At 53.4% G+C, this 21,974-nt stretch overlaps 2 protein-coding genes across 11 annotated transcripts in view; one reads left to right on the top strand and one right to left on the bottom strand.

Annotated features, from left to right (window-relative positions):
* Positions 1-2,031: 2,031 nt before the first annotated feature.
* On the bottom strand, positions 2,032-19,855 carry RNF44 (ring finger protein 44). 8 transcript variants are annotated; one of them, XM_005661464.4, is made up of 11 exons: positions 19,605-19,855; positions 7,464-7,615; positions 7,071-7,260; positions 6,513-6,680; positions 5,928-6,104; positions 5,661-5,822; positions 5,439-5,563; positions 5,037-5,124; positions 4,829-4,950; positions 4,618-4,717; positions 2,032-4,417 (listed from the first exon to the last, which is right to left on the bottom strand). In XM_005661464.4, exons 2-11 carry the CDS (start codon positions 7,568-7,570, stop codon positions 4,355-4,357), a joined length of 1,302 nt encoding a protein of 433 aa, XP_005661521.1. In that variant the 5' UTR covers positions 7,571-7,615; positions 19,605-19,855; the 3' UTR covers positions 2,032-4,354. The 8 variants fall into 8 exon arrangements, with proteins under 8 accessions (XP_005661521.1, XP_020940084.1, XP_013850333.1 ...); XM_021084425.2 differs by having other exon boundaries at positions 5,928-6,101; XM_013994879.3 differs by having other exon boundaries at positions 19,813-19,855.
* Positions 19,377-21,974, top strand: part of CDHR2 (cadherin related family member 2) — a 53,755-nt gene continuing 51,157 nt past the window's right edge. Inside the window, exon 1 of one of the 3 annotated variants that reach the window (XM_085013781.1) lies at positions 19,377-20,236. The gene's annotated coding sequence lies outside the window, so the exon portion shown is untranslated. The remainder of the gene's footprint in view (positions 20,237-21,974) is intronic. The other 2 variants (XM_085013783.1, XM_085013782.1) reach the window with 2 other exon arrangements.

The raw sequence follows: 21,974 nt of genomic DNA, 5'->3' as shown, positions 1-21,974 counted from the left end.
TGCATCAGTTCACACGATCTGTGATTTTTCTTTCCTAAAGGCTTATTTGTTGTTATTGTTTCTTCTCTTTTCTCTTTTGGCTGCCCTGTAACATATGAAGTTCCCCAAGCTGCAGTTGTGACCTACACTGCAGCTGTGGCAATGTGGGATCCTTTAACCCACTAAGCCTGGTTGGGGATTGAACCCTGCATCCTGGCACTGTGGAGGTGCCACAGATCCAGTGGTATCACAGCAGCAACTCTTGTACAGCCTTTCTGAAATACTGAAAAAAGCTTAGAGACTTGCCCATCTGATAGTTTGCTCAGACTAACACCCTTGGAATTCAGTTGCTACCACTGGTCTAGTCCACCGTGCCCCAGTGTGCTCCAGAGAATGCACTTAAGCCCTGCATGTGGCCAAAGCCCAATGTGGGAAATGCTGCCCAGAGTATGTATCTACTGCTAGAGATTTACAACACACGTTGGCCCTTATGGGCTTCTGTTACTTTTTTTTTTTAACCTTTTTTTTTTTTTCTTTTTATGGCCATACTTGCGGCATATGGCAGTTACCAGGCTAAGGGTCGAATCGGGGCCGTAGCTGCCGGCCTACACCACAGCCACAGCAACATGGGATCCAAACTGCGTCTGTGACCTACACCACAGCTCACGGCAACACCAGATCCTTAACTCACTAAGTGGGGCCAAGGATCAAACTCACATCCTCATGGATCCTAGTCAAGTTCGTTACCACTGAGCCACAAGGGGAGTTCCAGGCTTCTGTCACTTTCATCATGGAATTGCCCAAACTTCCAAACTCATTTTACCACAGAGCTGTTTTTTGCCCTGACCCCATTATGTTCCATCAGATTCTCTCTGAAACACACTTAGGAAACCACTCAACTGTGTCTGTTCCCTAATTTGCAAAGGCTGGAAGTTCTCCAGCCAAGGCCACAGTAGCATCACAGACAGAGCAGGTCTCCTGCCCCCAGCTCACTGCTCCCGACCATGTTTCGTGGACACATTCTCAAGTCAGGGGGCAGCCCTGCAGCACCACAGACCATCATGGGTAAGGGGGATGTACCCACATCACCAGTCTGGTCCCTTTAGTGGCTTTCAGGCCCTTCGTCCCCACTGAGCTTTAGGATGAGGGGCTCAATTCCTTACAGGGGCCCATGGGTGCATGTGTATATAATGCAGGCTGAGCCGGATCATGCTGGTCTAGCTCCCCACTGGTAGCACAAAGTTCAGGGATGGGCACACAACCTGCTGGTCTAAAGACTCCAGACCCGTAGTTGCCGTCATGGCGCAGTGGTTAACGAATCCGACTAGGAACCATGAGGTTTCGGGTTCGATCCTTGGCCTTGCTCAGCAGGTTAAGGATCCAGCGTTGCTCTGACCTGTGGTATAGGTCGAAGGCGTGGCTCGGATCCCACATTGCTGTGGTTCTGGCGTAGGCCAGCAGCAATAGCTCCGATTAGACCCCTAGCCTGGGAACCTCCATATGCCGCGGGTGCGGCCCTAGAAAAGGCAAAAATTAAAAAAAAATAAAAAATAAAGACTCCAGACCAGAAATTATTAGAATTACTGGGGCGGGGGAAAGTTTTTGCATGGAGATGATACTCAATTAGAAGAAACTGAACTAGAGCTACCAGGAAGAACCACGCAGAAGAAAGTTGTAAGGTGAAGGGAGACCTCGCTTCCTTATGACATGCCTGAGCCTGACTAGTCAGGCTGAAGTAGAACCTACCTCCAGAGCTCAAATGACAGACCAATAAGTGCTGCTTTCCTCAAACCAGTTAGATGGAATCCTGTCAATTGCCAACATTGAATCCTGCCTCATTTGCCCGCGAAGCAGACTGGCCCAGAGTAAGTTATCAACGAGATAGCTCCATATGGAGGTACCATTCCCCCCCAAGGTCCCACAGCAAACAACCTTATCTGCCCCATGCCATCCCTTACTCACCCTCAGACTGTAGCCTACCCCCTCGCCCCCTCCCCCACTTCCCATCAAAAGAACAGTAACATAGGCAGCCAAAGGCAGCTTGGGCAATACTTGATATACATCATACATTTATTAGTGAATATCCCTCTGAAATCAGCAACAATATTAAAAAAAATAATGATTGCACTACTTGGTCAAGCAGAACTAGCAACTTTCATTTTAAAAAAAGTACAAATCTGTTAAAAATTTCAATCAGTATACACATATATATAATACAACATACTAGTTATGTTAAATGCTACAAACCAATGTGAATCCAATGGAATGGAAAAAACCACACATTTAAGCTTTAAGAACCATTTTTTTCTCTATATATTAGCATTTTCTCAAATACATACATGGGAAAAATGAGGTAACTGTAAAATGTGCAAGGAACAGGGCCCCCCAATTACATATATTTATATATATATATGTAATTATATATATATATAAGACCTTTCTAACACAGAACACAGGTGCTGGGCCCAGCCAGGGCTGGGGGATGGTGCCCACTGTCATGCCTAGGCCAGAAGTTGGTAAATAAAAGAGTAAACAATGACAAGCCCCCACCACAGGAAATCATTGGTAACATGGCATCTATAGCAAGGTCGGCAAATCACAAACATCCTAAATAATTGTTTTATAAATCTTTTTTTAATGATTTTTTTGTTGTTGTGTTCCCCCCCAATAGCTGCTCGTTGGAATCACTGCTGCAGCCAACACATAACCCGTGAGCCTGTTTCCGCCTGCCCCAGGAACCAGAAGGGTTCTGAAAAACTTTTTTGGGGGTGGGGAAGGGAGGGGGTTGGAGAGGGTGGTTCTCTGTGTAAAACACATGGGGTTTCAACACTGCTATAAATATAGAAATGTCACCTGGAGTTATATACAGTAAGACTTTGGGTTCTCCATGGGGTGGGGCCAGGCTGATGGGGCCCCATGGCAGGCTGGGGGAGGTGGGGAGCCAGGGCTGCTGCAGGAGAACGAGGGTGGTTGGAGCATCCCTGAGGCAGCAGGCGCCAGGGGCTGCCTGCTAGGATGTGCCGGCCCCACACGCGGTTCGTTCGTTCGGGGCAGCAACCCCGGCGGGGGCGGGGGGGGTAGTGTGAGAGAGGAAAGGAACAGGACGGGGGAAAGGCAAGGGTGGGGAGCTCAGCCAGACCCTACAGGGGCTCCTCCAGATGTTGGAGGGCAGGGCTCAGGCTGGGAGGGGGCCCCTGGAGGTGGGGTCCATGCCCTCCCTGGTCCCTGTCCTCCTGGGACTTCCTTGGAGGAGGCTCATCCAGGCAGGTGGGAGACAGGCCCTGGCTGGAGAGGGAGAAATGCCCTGAAAAGCGTACGGTCCCGGTAGGCTCTGGGGACGTGTGCAGTACAGTGCATGGCAGTTATCAGCTGAGCACAGATCCCCCCTCAACCCCGACCATGACTGCCAGCCGCCAGGCCCAGCCCCAGCCGCGCACATGCATGCAGACCAGGCGGCACCACCACACTGCTCCTGGCCCCCTGGGCACTTGGTCCTGGGTGGTCCCTAGTCCCCCATTAAACAAAAAGAAATTGTTTAAAAATCCACACCCTTGAATCCTACACGCGATTTTGGGCCAAATGAATAAACAAAAACTGCTGCTCCTCACGTTCATGCAAAACGACAGAGAGGGGAGATCGGGCATGGGTCTGGGCCCCGCCACTGCCAGGAGGGGTGGCCACCAGCAACACGGGAGGTCACTCTCCCTGGCCTGGCCCAGGCCTCCTCAGGACACATGCCACCCCAGCTCAGGGCCTGCCTCCCATCTGCTTGGGAGGCTGGCTCTGCTGCCTTCCAGCCTGGGGTTGGGGCTGGAATGTTGTGCCTGGGGTGAGGGTTCTCTAGGGAGCAAGCCCCACCCCTTGCAGCAGCCTGGGCGGGGTTGGCTGCCTGAGTCTGTCCAGGGTCTAGGCGGGAGGACACACTGGCCTCCTGCCACCATCTGTCCATGCCTGTCAGTGCCACCTGGGCGGAGAGCACACCACTTCAGTGCAAGAGACCAGGTGACCCAGGACAGCGGCCCCTTTGCCCATCCTGGGGCCAAGGATCTCCACTGGCCGCACTTACGGGGATGGACCCCAGGCTCCCAGTGCCGGCAGGAAAAGGAGACAGACCCGAGGACAAACAGGAGAGAGACTGAGTTAGGGACACTCAGGCCACTCAGTGGCGGGCAGAGTGGCAGGCAGGGGGGAGGGAGTCTTTGGAGCTTGGCAAACACAGGGGCTTATTGCAGGGGTTCTCTCGGGCTGACCCTGGCACCAGCTCTGGAGATGCAGGCAGGAATGGTGGGGCAGACCTCGGCCACGCCCTCCCGGGCCTTCCCAGGCCCCCTGTTTCCAGAGCTTTGGGCCGGGTTCTCCTGGGCGGCTGTGGGCCTCACTCAGCCTCCCTGGGCACCTCGGAAGCGTCAGCCCGGCAAATGGGACATGTCCGGTTGGCCTAGGGGGAGCAGCAACACATTAGGCTCCACTCTCACCTGTCCCCCAAACCATTTGGGGCTGTTCCATTGCCTGGTGGGGACCTGGCTCCCCAAATGGAGCCAGAACTTGTGGATGCCGACAAGGGGCGCAGAGGGAAGCCCTCCAGTCTGCCCCCCTCATCACACCAGGAACACCTGGGAGCCGGCATGGCTGCATTACCTTCAACCACTTGTCAACACACTTGGTATGGAACTCATGGTTGCAGGGGAGGACCCGGAGCAGCTGCCGCGCCTCGAAGTCACTGAAGCAGACGACACACCTGGGAGGAGGACAGACTGATGGTGAGGGCAGGCTCACAGGTGAGCACGAAGACCCCGGGGAAGGGTTCCCTCTAGGCCCATCTGTACTCACAGCAGGGCAGGGTACTCACAGCGTCTGCTCCGACTGGTGGCTGTCAGGGTGAAAGCGGTACGACGGAAGCTGTTCGATGTCCGCTTTGGTGAGGCCACGGGGCTTGGCATCTCCCAGCCGCTCTGCCAGGTTCAGGAGGGCCTGGTCATAGACAAGAGGGGAGAGTCAGTGGCAGCCAGGGCTAGAGGTCCCCAGCCCCCACCTCCCAGGACAGGGCTCCACGGGACCTCATAGTTCTCCATCTCCACGTCATCCACATCAAGATCCAGGCTGATGGTGGGCCCCATTGCTGTTGGTGACATTGGCAGCATCGAGCTAGGGGGAGACAGGTACGCGGGCCCAGGGTCAAGGTCAGTAGGTGTAAGGGAGTCACAGAGCTGCTCCCAACTCCCGCCATGAAACAAAGCCTCTACCCTGTTCAGACCAGGGATCCCAGTGTGTCTGTCCCAGGATGTTGCAGGACGGCAGGGAACCCAGCTGGTGAGCGTGAGTGTGCATGTATGGTTTGGTGGGGAGGACAGGTGGCTTGAGAGGCCCCAGGACCCCATGGGGCTGCGTGTGGGTCTAACCACTGGAGGCCCCTGGAGAACACAGCAACTCCGCTCTGTAGCAGATGTGCAGGTACTTACAGGAAGTAGGGCAGGAAGCTGGGGTAATATGGTGGTGGGGGAGGTGGCGGGGGTGGTGGGGGCAGTGGCTGCTGCAGGCGGTATCTCTGGGTGCTCAGTCTCCGAGGCATCATGTGGGAATATGGCTGCGGAAGGGGGGCCAGGTGCAAGTCAATCGTGGGCCTGCCTCCTGGTCACCCGAGAACCTGGGGGCGGGGGTGGGGGTGTGTGTGCAGCACTTACCACACCGAAGGACAGTTCCTGGTGCAGGGGATCGTGGGGCAGGTAATGCAGGGGCACAGAAGGGGACAGGGTCGGGCCCGGGGCAGAGGTGGAGTAGGTGAAGCTCCCCAGGGGATGCTGATCCCCCCGAAGGTCCACGTCATTGTCAAGGCGCTGCAGGGGCTGGAAGAAGCAGGGTGGCCCAGCAGAGCTGGTGATGAGGGAAGCCCCTGCTTCCCTGCCCCTCCTGCCATCCCCTCTAGCGTCGGACCCATCACCCAGACTCACCATACGTGGGTGCTGGGTCTGCAGCGATACAAACTGCCCAAGAGGTGCCATGTGAGTGGGCTGGGGGTGTGGAGCTGGCGGTGGGGGGTGCAGGATGTAGTGGTCACTGGAGATGAGGTGGGGGTAGGCCTGATAGGGCACAGGGAGCTGCTGCATGGTACACGCCTGGATCAGCTGCTGAGAAAGGGGGTGAAGGCTGGAGAATGTTCTGGGCTATGGGCTGGGTCTATGTCTGTGGTTAAGACCAGGAGCCATTCCACCCAGCAAGAGGTCCCAACCAAAATCCTCTGGACCATCCATCCCTGGTCTAGGCCACCAGGCAGGACATCTTACTCTTAAAGCCCATAGGGACATCACAATTCCAAACCACAACCATAAAGCAGGCACTGGGATGTAGGGAGGTCCCTGAACTCTGAAATGCTCTCCCACTGTATGTGAATATGCATACACTTTTCTGAACAGGGCTGTGGCTTGGAGCCGAGTAGATGCTCACAGCCTTGATGGGAATCCTAAGCTTGTCTCAGTTCTGCTACTGGCTGGGGCTTTCAGCTGGAGGTGGGATAGGAAGCCTGGGCGCTCACTCACTGGGGGCGGGAGGCAGCAGAGGGGGTAGTGCTGCCCGCTGAACATCACGGAGCATGCTGGGAGCTGCTGGGCACTGCAGCCAGGGATGTGCTGGCCTGTAGGCAGGGGGAAGCCTTGGGTTGTCACTGTGGTGACTGTGTAGGACAGAGGCACAGGTCCCTGGTGCACCTGTAGGAGAGAGAGACCCAGGAACTGTAGGGAGGCCACTTAGCTGCCCCCAAGTGGGAAGGTCCTGGGGAACCAGTTCCCCTCCTTTCTCTAGCTGGAGCTCACCCAGGTACAGACCTGACTGTCCCCCACCTCACCACTCCAGAGAGCAGACCCTTCTGGGAACCTGGGAGGGGCTTCTAGCTCTGCCACTCACCCACCATGTGACCCCAGGGAAGGCCCTTCCTTTCTCTGCACCTCAATTTACCAACCTGTACAACAAGGCCTCCCCAAATGTGGAGTGAGTTCAGCAAGGTGAAGTCAGGGCTTGCTCCCTCTGCTTCTCAGACTGGCTCACCAGAGGCTGGGGGCAGTGGGTGGGGGCGGGGGGGCAGAGAACCTTCTGCCTACCTGCTCGTGAAGATCAACCATGAACGGGCTCTGCTGGGAAGTTGGGTGCAGCATTCGGGGGCTCCCGCCGGCAGGAGCCAAGGCTCGGCGCTCCTCTACGGGGAGGTGTGCTGGTCGGGGCGGTGGCTGCTGGGAGGGTAAGCGCTCATCCTGGGCAGGCGGGCTGGCCAGGGGGCCCTCGCGGCTGGGGCTGCACCACAGAGAGGAGGCCCCAGTAGGACTGACTGGGGCCCCTCATTCACAGAGTATGGAGAGAAGCCAAGGTCACTACCCACTGGGGAAGGAAGATGGCTCAGGGCCCTGGGCCCCTCCACCCCTGGCCCTCATGCCCCATCCCCAGCTGACAACCCCAGCACCAGGGGCTCCAGGCAGGACTGGGAGGTTCCTTCCTACCTTCCCCGGAGCTGGCCTGGGTGGCTACTGGTTCCTGCAGAGAATCGCCGCTGACCCACAGGGGCAGAGGGTGGCCACCTAGTCACTGCCAGAGCCCATGGTTGCATCAGGGGTGGCAGAGGGGTGGAGGGGCTGGGCTGGGGCTCACAACCCTAGGAGGCAAACAGACGAAGGAACTAAGCCAGAGATGTCTGGTCCCTTGCTCCATTAGGGGTTGGGGAGACAGAATCAAACCTCTGTCACCTGGTTCCAGAGGCCACTGATGTCCACCATGCCCCTGTGCTCTCCATGGTTTAGGCCTGACACACCAGGGTCAGGCTTGGCCTGCAGGGAGCCTAGGTTTTTGTTTCCTGTTCTGTGAAAATGAGATCAGTGTCCCCCTCAGGGTTTAAATTCAGAGGACTGGTCAGCATGTTTCCAGGCAGGTGGCTCTTGTATGGCTCCCTCAGGATGGGGTTCCCAGGGAACCTTGTCCTGGTGTGGGGGTCTACAACTCTGACCTCCAGGTAACTGGGGTTCCTGTGGGGACTCCAGCTTCCTCCCTTCCATTTGGTTGGCTCAAGATGGATTTCAACAAGGCCTGGGCCACAGTTCTCTTCCACCATTAGCAGATGAGTGGTCCTGACAGGGTTTCTGCCCTTGGGGGTTCCCAGTTCGTGACAAGTCAGTACTGTTGTCTCTTGACATCCAGGGGGACTGGTTCCAGGACACACCCCTTCCAACAGAGACCGAAATCTGAGACTGCTTAAATCCCTTATATAAAGTGGTGTAACAGGTACATATAACCTACATGCAGGTTAGATCCCATGGATCTTAAATCAATTCTAGATTACTCATGATACCCAGTCAATTAAAGGCTATGTAAACACAATGTAAATGTTACATAAGTGGCAAATTCAAGTTTTGCTTTTTGCAACTTTACGGAATATTTCCCCCCAAAATCTTTTCTTTCTTTCTTTCCTTCCTTCCTTTCTTTCTGCATACCTGTAGCATGTGTAAATTCCTGGGCCAGGGATCGAACCCATGTCACAGCAGTGGCCAGAGCTGCTACAGTGACAACGCTGGATCCTTAACCCATTGTGCCACAAGGGAACTCCATTTCCAAATGTTTTCAATGTGCAGTTGGTTCAGTCCATGGATGTGGAACTCACGGGTACAGATGGCTAATGGTATACTTTCTTTCCATAGCCTGTTTCCACAGTGCCTACCCAGGTGGGACATCACCTACTCTTCATGGAAAGTACTGTTAGCTCCACTGGGAAAGGACTTGTCCAAGGCCCCACAGTGAGTGTCAAAGCTGGGAGGTGGGCTGACTACAAGCCTCTTGCTGTACCCTGCTGTCAGTGGGTAGGGGTTTAGCTCAAGGGTTTTGGCAGGAGGCGATGAAGGAAGTCAGCCTCTGGTGGACTGGTGGGTCTGGCCTGCAGCCAGGTTCTTACTAGGGGGGTGGGGAGGCTGACAAAACTGACCCAACACAGCTCCCGAGTGGGAGGTGGGGCTTGCTGAGAAAAAAAGAGGAAGCAAGAACTTAAACCTAAGGGAGGAAGTGGAGTGGGAGTGGGGTGGGGGAGGAGCTGGGGTCCAGGTAGGGGGACCATTCATTAACTTCAGAGGTTGGAATGAGGCCCTGGCAGGGAAAGCTCTGGGACCTGTCAGGCCCTGCAGAGCTGAAGGGTGCATCCAACAGGACTAGCCTTTGACAGTTCTGGCCACAGGGAGTCCCACCTCCAGCTAACAAAACTCCTATGCTTCCTTCATGCCCAGCTTTACATGTTGCCTCCCTGCTGACACAGCTAAGGAACCGGTGTACTGTCTCAACATCATGTTCCTTCCTGCCAACAGCTGGAAGAATACTTCCTCTGGGTAGGGCTTTACATGCATGGGTCCTAACACTCAAAATAAGCCTGAAATGGAGGTTCTTCTCCACCTGCTAAGACAGCACAGGGCCAAGGCCACAGCCGGGAAGTGGGAGAGCTGGAATTCATACTTCTCCCACCCAACTTGGGCTTCAGCACTTGGCAGAGGGGTGGGCAGGGCCCAGTGACCAGCCCGTGTCCAGCACAGGGCAGGCCTGATGTGGTAAATGCACACTGGAGAGCCGATTACATAGATTTAAGGCCACAGTCTAGCAGCAGTGAAGTTAGCACCAATGATTAAAAACTGGAAGATTACATAAAAATCTGGCCTTGGATTGGGGGGAGGGCAGAAAATCTGATCCCACTGGGCCCTCATTTCTGCTTTCCCCGCCTCCAACATGAGCTTTCTCTCCAAGCCAGCCAGGCCCATTCCCTGCCAGCCCACCAGGGGTAACAACTGGCTTCGTGACCCCTGGTGTGGGTCAAGTGCATATCCTTACACACATATCCTTACACAGCCTCCTTGATTCCTGCTGATAATCCAGTGGAGCAAACAAAGACTCAGAGGAAACCCCCAAATAACTGAACACAACAGACTCCTGGCCCACCCCAGAGCTTTTGGATCAGAATCTTTGGAGGGCTGGAAAACAAGGGCAACCGAGATTTTTACCAAATTCCCCAGCAGTTTCCTACAGCACAGGCAGGTGCCAGAGAACTGCCGCTCTAACAGACCCCAGAGATCCCAGGAGCCCACAGTCCTGCCTATGAGGAATGTTAATAAGACCTATAATACTTCCCTCCAAAGTAGGGATACTGAGGCTCAGGGAGGTGAGGTCCAAGGCCAGTCAGTTGGAGTTGTGCATGAAGTGGCCTCAACTGCTCCTCTTGTGCCAGGCTGTCTGGCTAAAGTCTGGGTGGCTCAAGGGTGTGGAACCACAGAGGCCCAGGCCCATGGGAATCTGCTCTGCAGAGACTAGCCGCTTCAAAGACACCCACTTCTCAGAAAAGGGAAGTGGCAAGGAGCTGAGAAACCCAACCACCAGACAGAAAGCCTCTAGCTGTGGCCGATGGTGCCAAAGGTGAGTGTCAACCCTTGCATTCTTTTTTTTTTTTTTTTGCTTTTTAGGGGCACACTTAGGGCATATGGAAGTTCCCAGGCTAGGAGTCGAATCGGAGCTACAGCTGCCAACCCACGCCACAGCCACGCAACTCAGGATCCAAGCCACATCTGTGACCTACACCACAGCTCATGGCTGGATCCCTGATCCACTGCGAGAGGCCAGGGATTGAGCTCTTGTCCTCATGGATATTAGTTGGATTTGTTTCTGCTGAGCTGCAACGGAAACTCCTCAACGCCTGCATTCTGACATGTGATACCCTGACTTCTGGCCAGTCTTAGCTGAAGATCTGGCACACTGCTTTGCCTCTCTGAGCCTCAGCTTACTCATCTGTAAAGTGGGAAAGGCCCAATAATCACCTCCCAGTGGACTGGTGAGGACTGCTCAAAGGCCACAGCAGTGATTTGTAATGAAACCTTAGGTGAGAATGATCACTTTCAGAAATAGGACAGGCTGACCTCTACCCCCACCCTCCATGCAGAAATCAAGTGCCACTACAAGGTCTATAGGAGGCAGCTGGGAGATACGCTTTCCTTGAGTAATACCCCAGCTGGTAAGGGAGTGGGCCCTGGTTCCTGAATGGGAACAGAGATGGCCCAGGGGGAATACACACACACTTCATAGTTGAGGAAATGGAGATCCAGAGAAAGGAAGTAACTTGCTCCAGACCACAAACCCAGAGAGGGACAGAATTAGTCCTAGCTGGTCTGTTAGGCCTCCATTCCCCAACACCTGACTCTCACTACCATCAGCAGCCCATAGAACTAACCCCAATTCTAAAGGAGATCAAGAGAACTTTCTCTTTCAGGCATCCTGACTAGCCCTGCTATGAAGAGAAGCAAGTGAGGCCCAGAGTTGTTGCTAGTAACTTGCTCAAGGTCAAACAGCAAGGGTGCCCAGGTGGCCACTAACTATTGTGCCTTTCACCACTCCTCTGCTGAGCTGGGCTCTCAATCAGGTCTGTATAAACAGGTCTTGAGGGTCTCATCCCTAAATCCGATCCTGTCCAGAAGCAGGGACTGCACCTTGCATCCAGCCTCCCCCAGGAGGCTGCTAACTCCTTACTTCCCAGTGCTCCAAGCAGCTATTCCCGTCCTGGTCTAGGGAGACCCTGCCATATCCTTTGGGCTTGGGGGCTGTCAGCAGGAACAGGGGGTTGTTTTGCAAATATGCCAAGTCAGGCCTTGAGAACAGGGGCAGACTCAGGCTGACTGTGAAGCTCCCTTCCCTCCCACCACCCCCCAAAAGAGGCAGGCTGGGCCCAGCACTGCCTGGTGGGCAAACAGAGCTCCCCAACTGTGGTGGCTGGAGGCAGCAGAGGGCAGGACCACTGGGCTGGAAGCTAAGAGACCCTGGCCAGCCCAGACACCCTGGATGACCTTGGTCAAGGAAATCTCTGCTTCTGTGAGCCTCAGTTGCCACAACTGTAAAATGGGGGTGGAAACCTCTCCCTCCGGGAGCTCCCAAATAAAGCCAGAAAGACGCAGAAAACCAGGTGGTCACATTAGTCGGGGAGGAAACCTGTGTTCCTGGGCTGGCGCTCCCCTCCTCAGAGTGGGCCAGGAGCAGGTTTCGGGGTCTGGGGAGATTCCTCAGCCATCCGTCCCTGGGGATGGGGCGGGGGCTGTTGTGCGGATACTCGACTAGAAAGGGCCCTCCTTCGTCCCCCTCTCACTTCTTTGTGCCGAGCTTGGGGCGGGGGGGGACATCGGGGGCTGGAGGCCAGACTGCGGCGTCGGGACCAGAGCGCTGTGACTTTAAGAGCCGAGGATCCCGGACCATGTGCTCGGCGTGAGACAAAAGCAACAACAAAGGAAGTGGCGGCGGCAGGGGGAGGGGGCGGCTCCTTCCTCTCCAACCGCAGCGCTCAGGCTCTAGAGAAGAGAGACTCGGCCTGGTCTTCGGGGCGCTGGGGGTGGGAAGGGGTCCCGGGTTCTAGAGGCCTAGCGATCCCCCTCCGGATGGCCCGTGATTAACTCCTGCGGAGCCAGCTAGACCACAGCCCCAGTCCCAGGGGAGGGGGGGCAGGAGTTCCAGGGATGCGGAAATCAGGAGCTGGGGGGTTCTGGTCCCGACTCACCTTCGGCCACCTGGCCACACGTTGACTCCTTTGTTCCCGATCTAGGACGGCCAAGGTGGGCAGGGGGCGGGGGGGGGGGGTGGAGTGTGCAGCCTGGACCCTTTAAGAGCCCCCGCCCTGCGAAACAATGTGCTCCTTTCCCCACCCCCCGGTCCGGGGGCAGTCCGGCTCCTTCCGGGGCCCTCTTTCTTTGTTGTCCGTCCGCCGAGAGTCTGCCTCGCGAGGCCCACGCGCGGTCAGTCTCTCGGCTCAGGCCCTCAGAGAGCGGGAGACGGCGGCAGGACACTGCTGGGTTTGCGCAGCTGCCGGAGGCTGGCCCTTTAAGAACTGTCCGCGGCGGCAGCGGAATGTAACAAACCCCACATTTGATTCACAACATTCGAAGCGGCGGGGTCGCGCGCCGGGCGGGAGGGGGGAGCGCGGGAACGCGCCGGGAGGTTCCGGCAAACAGTAGCTGGCTGCTGCCCGCGAGGGCCCCGCCCCTTATAAAGAGCTCCTCCCTGCGGGGGCACTCAGAGCCAATCACTCGCAGCGACTCGGCACGTGATTAGTGGGCCGCCATCTTAGGCAGATTTTTTTTTTTTTAAACCCTCTTTCTCGCCCCCACCTTCTCACTTAAAGTGACCGCAGCCATCACAGGCAAGGGGCGGGGCCGTACGCCCCTTAAAGATGGAAGACACTGGGGTGGGCAAGATAAATTGACTGCAACTCTAACTTGCTAGGCAAACTCGCAAACCACTAGTACTGTTTCCTTGCCGGAAAAAATGGGTCCCGCACGGAGATCTGCAGCCCGGACTTACTGTGTCATGGTTCCCTCCTCGGGATGGGGCGGCGCCCGGGACACCGAAGTGCAATGGAGCCGACCTTGAGACCTTGAACGGAGCAGGAGCGGCCTTTTAAGCTAGTCCGAGTGGTTAGGAAGGCGCTAACAGCCCTGGGTTGGCAACCTCTCCGGAGATGATGTCAACCCCGAGAGCTACTGCGCCGAGATGACATCATGGCCTGGGCTCCAGGCATCGCCTTGTTTATACTACGCGGTGGCTTTAAAAAGCTGGGACAGCCTGGATTACCCAACGAACCAATAATGGACAACCCATGCAAATAAGCTAACGCTTAGCGGGAAAGTGGATTGGCCCGGTGTGCGCTGACGTCACAGAGATATTTAACCGCCCCGCCCCCAACGTGGCCAGGGAAAGGGGCGGGGAACAAGTTGAAGCTAGAGCAGCCGTGGTCCCGCGCTCTAATTGCTCTAGGCAAGGCCTAGGAGAGCTCACTGCTAGGGGGATTGGGGAAGCTAAACCCAATGAAATCTTTAGTTTTCTTCTGTACTCTTCCTAGCAACTACGAGACTGATTACTACACCCTGCCCACTTTACAGATGGCCAAAAAAAAATCAAGAGGGACGCGTCACTCACCCTAGGTCATACAGCTAGGAGGAGGTGCTGAGAAGATACTTGAATCCAAGCAAAAGCCAAGCTTCGTTTTCCTTAGCCTGGATGCCTCCCCATTTGTATTTAAGCAAAAAACAAAACAAAACGGCAACAACAAAAAACCCAATAATACTTAAAATATTCATAAGCTGGGAATAGGCCAAATAAGCATACAGCCAATAACTGATTCCTCTATATGAAGCTGCACTGACATAGGGCTACATCCAAGACAGCCCTAAACAAGATACCAGCACAAAGTGTTAGACAGTTGTTAAGACTGTGTGTGGTGGGGCTGCTGTGTGTGTGTGTGTGTGTGTGTGTGTGTGTGTGTGTGTGTGTGTGTGTGTGAGATTGTGAGATTTTCTGTGCTGCTTTGGTGTATTTCATAAACTCAAGTTTAAAAATTCAGAAGTTCCCATTGTGGCTCAGAGGTAACAAACCCAACTAGTATCCATGAGGATTCGGGTTCGATCCCTGGCCTCGCTCAGTGGGTTAAGAATCTGGTATTGTCATGAGCTGTGGTGTAGGTTGAAGATGCAGCTGGGATCCTGTGGTGCTGTGGCTGTGGTGTAGGCCCACAGCTACAGCTCTGATTCGACCCCTAGCCTGGGAACTTCCATATGCCATGGTTGGGGCCCTAGCAAGACAAAAAGAAAAACAGAAAAAAATTAAAAATTGAAAGCAAGATACTGAACAGCGCCTAACAGTATCAGTGTTTTAAAAAATTGGATATATACAGTATCTGCATAGGATATTTCTATAGAGATATACAGGAGACTGATTTATATACAGGGAGACTGGGCGAGAGCACTGGATCAGGAGAACATATTTTTTATTGTATACGCTATTGTACACTTGGATCCCGACTAGTATCCATGAGGATGATAGTTTAATCCCTGGCCTTGCTCAGTGGGTTGGTGATCTGGCATTGCTGTCAGCTGTGGTGTACATCGCAGATGAGGCTTGGATCCCATGTTACTGTGGCTGTGGTGTAGGCAGGTAGCTGTAGCTCTGATTCTACCCCTAGCCTGGGAACTTCCATATGCCACAGGTGCGGCCCTAAAAAAAAAAAAAAAAAAGCTAATAAATAAATAAATAAAAACCGTATACAATATAACCTACTGAAAATTCTAAAGAAAATTCCTGTAAAAGAGGTTTTTTTTTGTTTGTTTTTTGTTTTTTTTTGTCTCTTTGCTATTTCTTTGGGCCGCTCCCGCGGCATATGGAGGTTCCCAGGCCAGGGGTCGAATTGGAGCTGTAGCCGCCAGCCTATGCCAGAGCCACAGCAACGCAGGATCCGAGATGCGTCTGCAACCTACACCACAGCTCATGGCAACACTGGATTGTTAACCCACTGAGCAAGGGCAGGGACCGAACCCACAACCTCATGGTTCCTAGTTGGATTCGTTAACCACTGCGCCACGACGGGAACTTCTAAAAGAATATTTTTAATCTTTTTTTCTTTTTGCTTTTTCAGGACCGCACCTGTAGCACATGGAAGTTCCCAGGCTAGGGGTTGAATGGGAGCTGTAGCTGCTGGCCTACACCACAGCCACAGCAATGCCGGATCCTTAACCCACTGAGTGAGGCCAGGGATCAAACCCTCATCTTCATGGATACTAGTGGGGTTGGTAACCTGCTAAGCCACAATGGGAACTCCTGTTTTAAGTATTTTAAGCCATAAAAAACTTTTGTTCCTTTATAGAGTTAGAAATCCTCCTTTAGGAAGGTATCCACTGGAAACAATCCAGAAGTTTGGGGAACAGACACGTTTATCCAAGTGTTTAGACCAGCAACAGTCACACCACACTGTGAATGTGCAGCCAGCAATGCAATAACTAAAGATGGTATCCACATGCTGTTTGCAGATCTCTAAGGACAGAAGGTCAAATACACGACATAGTGCCTCAGATGTTACCTGGAATGCCAAACTCTACCCATCACAGTTAACCTATACATACATGAGAATAAATGGGAATACCTTTCTCTAACCATTTCCTTATCATCAACCCCCCCTTCTTCTAAATCCCTCGAAAACTTTTATTTTTCTCATCCTATAAAGGCAATCAGAAAATCCTTCTCACACACAAAGGGGATTGCACTGTGAAAACCACCCGCTGCTTGCCTGTGTAAGGATAGAACTTGCAGTGGCTCCCTAATGCCCAGCTTGGGCGTGACACTTAGTAAGACAAACTTCCCCCACCAAACTTTTTGGGCTCACCTCTCGGCAGCCTCTCTCCCACGACCATGGTAGTGCTCCTTCTGGCTTTCCCTGCCTGCGAGGTCCTCTCTCTTCCTTTCTACCAATCCATTCCTCTTCTCTGTTTCCTGAGGCTCTGCTCTCATTTCACCTTTTACAGGAAGCTGTCAAGTCTCTAGCTTGTAAGAACTCCCCTATCTCTGACCTCAGACCTACCTGCACCCTGACCTTTTCTTCATGCCATTTAATTTGCACACAGCCCTGCCATGACTGTTTCCTGCCTCAATAATCTCTTCCTGGCCTGAGAGGACTCAGTATTTGTAAGTGCCCTAACACCCAGCCTTCACTGAGGCAGACACCACAGGGGTCACCAGTCTCATATTATGGGTGAGCATGTGAGGCTCAAGGTGGTGAAGCGACTTGACCAAGGCCCCAGTGTGAGAAGCCCGTACCACTCCCCACCCTCAGAAAGCGACACTAGCTACTACTCCCCAATCCAGTCGCTGCTTCGAAACCACCAAGCCCCTGACTGTGCCATTCTCTCAGCTTAAAATGTCCCCAACACCTCCTACTCACCTCTGGCCAAAGCCTGCTCAACCTTTGGGGCTCAGCTCAAAGGCTGCCTCCTCGAAGCCTCTCCTGGTCTGTCTTCTGGCTTCCTTAGTATACAGCATGGCTGTTATCAACCGCATAAGGACAGCACAAAGTATTGCCATGGGACTGCTGCCTCTATCCCCAGCAGTGGGTGCCCAAGGAAGGGGTTCTGGAGTGCCCTTCCTTGCCCCTGATGCTTCAGGGCCAGGAAGGCCCTGACCTGCCTTTGCTCATGCCTGACTCTGTGGGAGGCCCTCAGTAAATCCCGACAGCCCCTCAGGGTTCCCCCCAGGGCCAGAGGCCAATAATGCATCCCCTCTATTCTTCTGGCCGCACCCAAGGCATATGGAAGCTCTAGGGCCTGTGCCACCACAGACAACTTGGGATCCTTAACCCACTACACCACAGTGGGAACTCCAACACATCTCCTGACCTGAAAAAACTCCCTGGGCACAGGCAGGATCTCTCTGGAGCAAGTGGTTAATTTTACCAGATTTCCCAGAGAAGCCAGAAATCTGGACTTTCCTCTCAGGCTCATTGACAAGTCTTATGCTTTGGAACCCCACCCTTGAAGGCAGGTTCTGTTACTTTCTTACAGATGAGGAAAATGGCTCAGGAAGTGTGGCCCAGTAGGCTCTAGCAACCACAGGTGGGGGTGGTTCACTCCCGCCCAGGCATCTGCCTCGAAATTCTGTGGAGAAATGAGGGTTCTAGAGTTTCCTGCATGATCTGGGCAAGTCCCACCCTGATCACCATCTCATTGGTCCTCCCAATGACCTAGGAGCTACGTACCAGTGTTTGCTCCATTTTACAGATGAGGAAGCTTGAGAAAGAGGGGAATATGACTCGCCCACTGTCACAGAGCCTTCAAGGGGCAAACCTGGGGTCGCATGTTAATCTAACATTAAACTTGACTCATACAACACAAACACCAAGACAGGGTCCCCAAGCGTTGCTCAATAATCAAAAGCACAGATGTCCTTGGGGCAGGAGACCTTGAAGGCCCCTGAGACAGGTGGCTCCAAATCACAGAGTGGAAGAGTGGCAGAGAAGGATGCAAATCTTAGTCCCTGGAGTGCAAAGCACTGGATGCTACATTCCAGCTTCCACCCCCCAAGCCTCCTCCACAGATGGGAGGGATTCTGCACAGGCAGGAAGAAGGCGGGGTCACGGGTTCCTGCTGGGGCCCTCCCCTGCTCCATGAGCCTACCTAAGAGCCTGGACAGCTGGCTGCCTCCTTCCCTACATCATGGTCAGAAAGTACTCCACTCTTTTCTTCTAAGACCCCCTCAAAACCTCCTCCAGATGCAGGGGCCAGTAGCCTTCCAAAGAGGAGCTGGCAGAACAGAGACTGAAAGACCATCCAGGGACACACAGCACAGCCTAGTAGCTCAGAGCATGGACCTCCCAGTGACCACAGAGCAACAGACCTGAGTCCAGAGTCTCATACTCTAGGATGGGGACTGATAGGCTCCCTGCCAAGTCCTCTCTGCTCAGGGCAGGGAGGCACCCTGAACATCCCTGAGCCCCAAGCTCTGGCTCCCCTAAAAAGTAGAAGTTGTCTGTGCATAGGGTGGGAGGATGGGGTGTGTGTGTGAAGGTGTTCCCAGGTCTGGGCTCAGGTCTGCAGCCCTCTGGCACCAGCTCTGAGACTTGGTCAGCCATGTGGCCTCACTCCAGTTATACATTCTCAGTCTGTCATCTATAAAATCAGGATGATGAGGACACTACTGATAGATATTTACTGAGCACTTAGTGTGTGGAGCAATGCTGTTCATCTCCTATAGGCTACTGAGGCGGCAGGCATACAACGATGGTTAAAAACAGAGCCTCTGAAGCCAGCCCACCTGAGCTTGGACCCTGGCTCTGCCTTTCAACATCTTGGTGACCTTGAGGAAGTCATCGCCTCTGTGAGTCTGCCCAGGTGTAAAATGGGAGTGACTGTACCTACCTCAGTGAGTCATTAGTGGCTCTGACTGTGTGTGAACCTTCTGTGGTACCTGCCTAACTTTCTGGGTCAGGGTCTGAACTTGAATGCTTGAGGTTTGAGGGTATGGCATTGGGAGGGGCTCCCATATCTGACTCCCTCCCCTGTGTAGGTCTCACCACTGGATCTCAGAGGGTCTGCAGAGGAAGGAGCAGGTACTGTCACATCATCCAAAGATGAAAATCGGGGGCTGCGAGAGTGGGGGAGCCTGGCAAATCCAGAGAGATGAGTCCAATCGAATTCTCCGTTTTCCCTCCATCTTAAGTGTCTTGCCTACTCCAAGGCCAGCTTCCTACGCCCACATCGCCTTCTAGGCCCCCGGCAACATCTCCACTCGGGCTCAAAGGCCCTCAGCTGTGTGACCTTGGCAAGACACAGACCCTCTGGAACGCCCACCTTTCTACACCCTCAAAGTAGTAACGACGCAGCTGGCATGCTGTGGTCTGTTCCTCAGAGGCAGAGCCACTCCGGGGCAGGGTTCGGGTCGCTCTGGATTTCAGGGGCTGGGACATGGAGCACTGGAAAAGTGTTTGGGACAGACGTGACGAGACCAAAGAGCTGCTGCTCTGCCTGGACGCCACGGCCCCAGCCGAAGCCGAAACCCGCCAGCGGATGTGAGAGGGGCATGCGCGGGACGCAGGGCACGCTGGGAGTTGCTGTTCCCAGGCGCTCCGCATACTGGGGCACTTGGACCTGGCGGGCGAAGGGGCTCTGGCGCCAGGTTCGGAGACAACGAGCTGTGGCCCTGCGGAGGCAGGCAGCGGCCTCACTGGAAGTCCCTGCGCTACCCTGCCAGCCCGCGGCCGCCCCCTATCGCTCCGTCCTCGCTGGCCCCGCGCCTGGGGAGCACGGCGTAGGGTTCAGGCCGGGGGTTACCTGGGGCCGCGACGGGGCTCCACCCCCACCGAGCGGCCGGCGCGTCGCTCCCGCTGCAGCCGGGGGTCCCGGTCCCGCTACGGCTCGAACGCCGCCGGCCGCGGCAGCCCCTCAGGCCTCACAGGCCCCACACAGTGGAACCGTCCACGGACTTCTTCACCTGGGCGCGCGCGCCCGCGCGCGCGCGGAGCCCACACCAGCTGCGTACCTTTACCCTCGCTCCCGCGCGCGCGTGTGGAAGTACCTGGACTACACCAAACGCGCGGGAGCGGAGGGTGGGAGGAGGCGGGGCGTGATTCGGCTACGCCCATTCGGTGTCCAGCCGCAAAGGGCGCGCAAGGACGAAGCGTCCAGGGCCTGACAGACCAGCTTCCACCTTATTACCCGTGTGACCTTGGATGTGTGACTAAATAGGAAAGATAATAATGACTCCGTGGCCGTTTAAAGAACCTTCGCTTCGCGGACAGTTTTTTCTGCTCCCCCAAGCCTCGGAATTTTGTGGGTTAGTCAGGTATCGATATACAAAGAGCAAAGACTGGGGCCCGCAAAGCTTGGTTTCTCACTATGAATCATTCTCTGAGCTTCAGTTTCCTCGGTCTGTGAAATGGAAGCGATAATACCGCCTTCCAGAGGTAGGGAGACTCTAGTGACAAAAGAACGCCTATATCCATCGCTAGAGCCTGGACCACAGCCGATACTTGTTCAGGCCAGGCATCCGCAGTCCCAGAGGGGATCCCAGCAGCCTGCATCCGTGGGTATAATTAGCCCGAGAGGACTACGACTCCCAGCGCGCCCCACTCCCGCAGGGTCTTGCCGGGAGTTGTAGTCTCTGCATGTCTTGACTCTCAGAGGCTGGCGCCAGGAGGCCCCTTTTTCTCAACCTAGAACTTGGCACTTCTGAGGAGGGCTGTTTTAAGCCCGCTGCCTCGAAGCCGACTTATTTTTTAAAGTTTATATTTGTTGAGCTCTTCCCATGTGCTAAGCAATGTTCTAAGTGCTTAACATAAATTAACTTAGTTGTTACCTTAATGTCCAGCAACCCAGTGAAGAAATATTTTTATTGTCCCTCTTTTGTAGATTTGAACCCTGAAGCATAGCGAGCTGAAAGGATTTTGCTAGGAAGTGACAGGGCCCAGGATTTCTTCTCAGGTCCGATATCCAGAGCCTGCTTTCTGCCTCACTCTGGCTCATCCTTTAAATAAATGGTTTGGTTTTGTTTTGTTTTCTCTTTCTTTTTAAAATAGGAACTACATTAAAGCCTAATTCAGGATGTACTTTGTAACTGTACAGTAAAATGCAAAAGTCTCATGCGTATAGCTTAGTGCAGTCTTCATAAATGTATACCTCTGTATTAACAAAAATCCAGTCAAGATCTAGAATATTTTCAGTCACTCCAGAAAGTTCCTTCTTGGCCCCTCCAAATCAGCTTCCTCCGGATGTTAACTGTTGATCTGGTTCCTATCACTGTAGATTTGTTTTCTGTGCTTAGAACTTCGTGTCAATGGAATGGCTGGCTGTATAAATTCTGTCTTCTTTCCTTCTGCATCAAGTTTTTGAGATCCAATCTGTTGCATTTGTCTGTCCTCCCCACCCCCAACTTTATTGCAATCTAATTTACATATAACATTATGTAAGTTTAAGGTATACAGTATTGTTCAATACATGTATGTATTGTAAAATGTTTCCCAAAATAAGATTAGTTAACATCCTTCACCTACACAGTTACTATTTTGTTGTTGTTGTTGCCATGAGAACATTAAAGCTCCACTCTCACAGCAACTTTCAAGCATAAGATAGATACAATATTAACTCTAGCCACCTTGCTGTTCATTAGATCACCAGAACTTACTCATCTTATAATTGGAAGTCAGTATTTTTTTTTTTTTTTTTTTTTTTTTTGGTTGTAGCTATGGCATTGTGGAAGTTCTTAGGCCAAGGACTGAACCTGTGCCACAGTAGTGACAATACCAGATCCTTAACCACTAGGCTGTCAGGGAACTCCAGAAGTTTTTTTTTGTTTGTTTGTTTTAATTTTATTGGAGTATAGTTGATTTACAAAGTTGTGCTAGTTGTGCTAGTTTCAGGTGTATAGCAAAGTAAAACAATTATACGTATATCCATTCTTTTTCAGATGCTTTCCCCATATAGGTTATTATACAGTATTGAGTAGGTTACTCTATGCTATTGTAGTACATCCTTTTTACCCATCTATTTAATTTAATTAATTTATTTACTTAGGGCCACACTTGTGGCATATGGAAGTTCCCAAGCTAGGGGTCCAATCAGAGCTGCAGCTGCTGGCCTACACAACAGCTCACAGCAACACCAGATCCTTAACCCACTGAGCAAGGCCAGGGGTCGAACCTGCGT

The sequence above is a fragment of the Sus scrofa genome, chromosome 2 (genome assembly GCF_054392235.1).
Source record: "Sus scrofa isolate SSC_HxYL_T2T_F1_AM1 chromosome 2, Sscrofa_HxYL_maternal_Yorkshire_Landrace_v2.0, whole genome shotgun sequence".
NCBI lineage: Eukaryota > Metazoa > Chordata > Mammalia > Artiodactyla > Suidae > Sus > Sus scrofa.
Note: the sequence above shows the minus strand (reverse complement) of the source record. Positions and strands in the feature narration are given on the sequence as shown.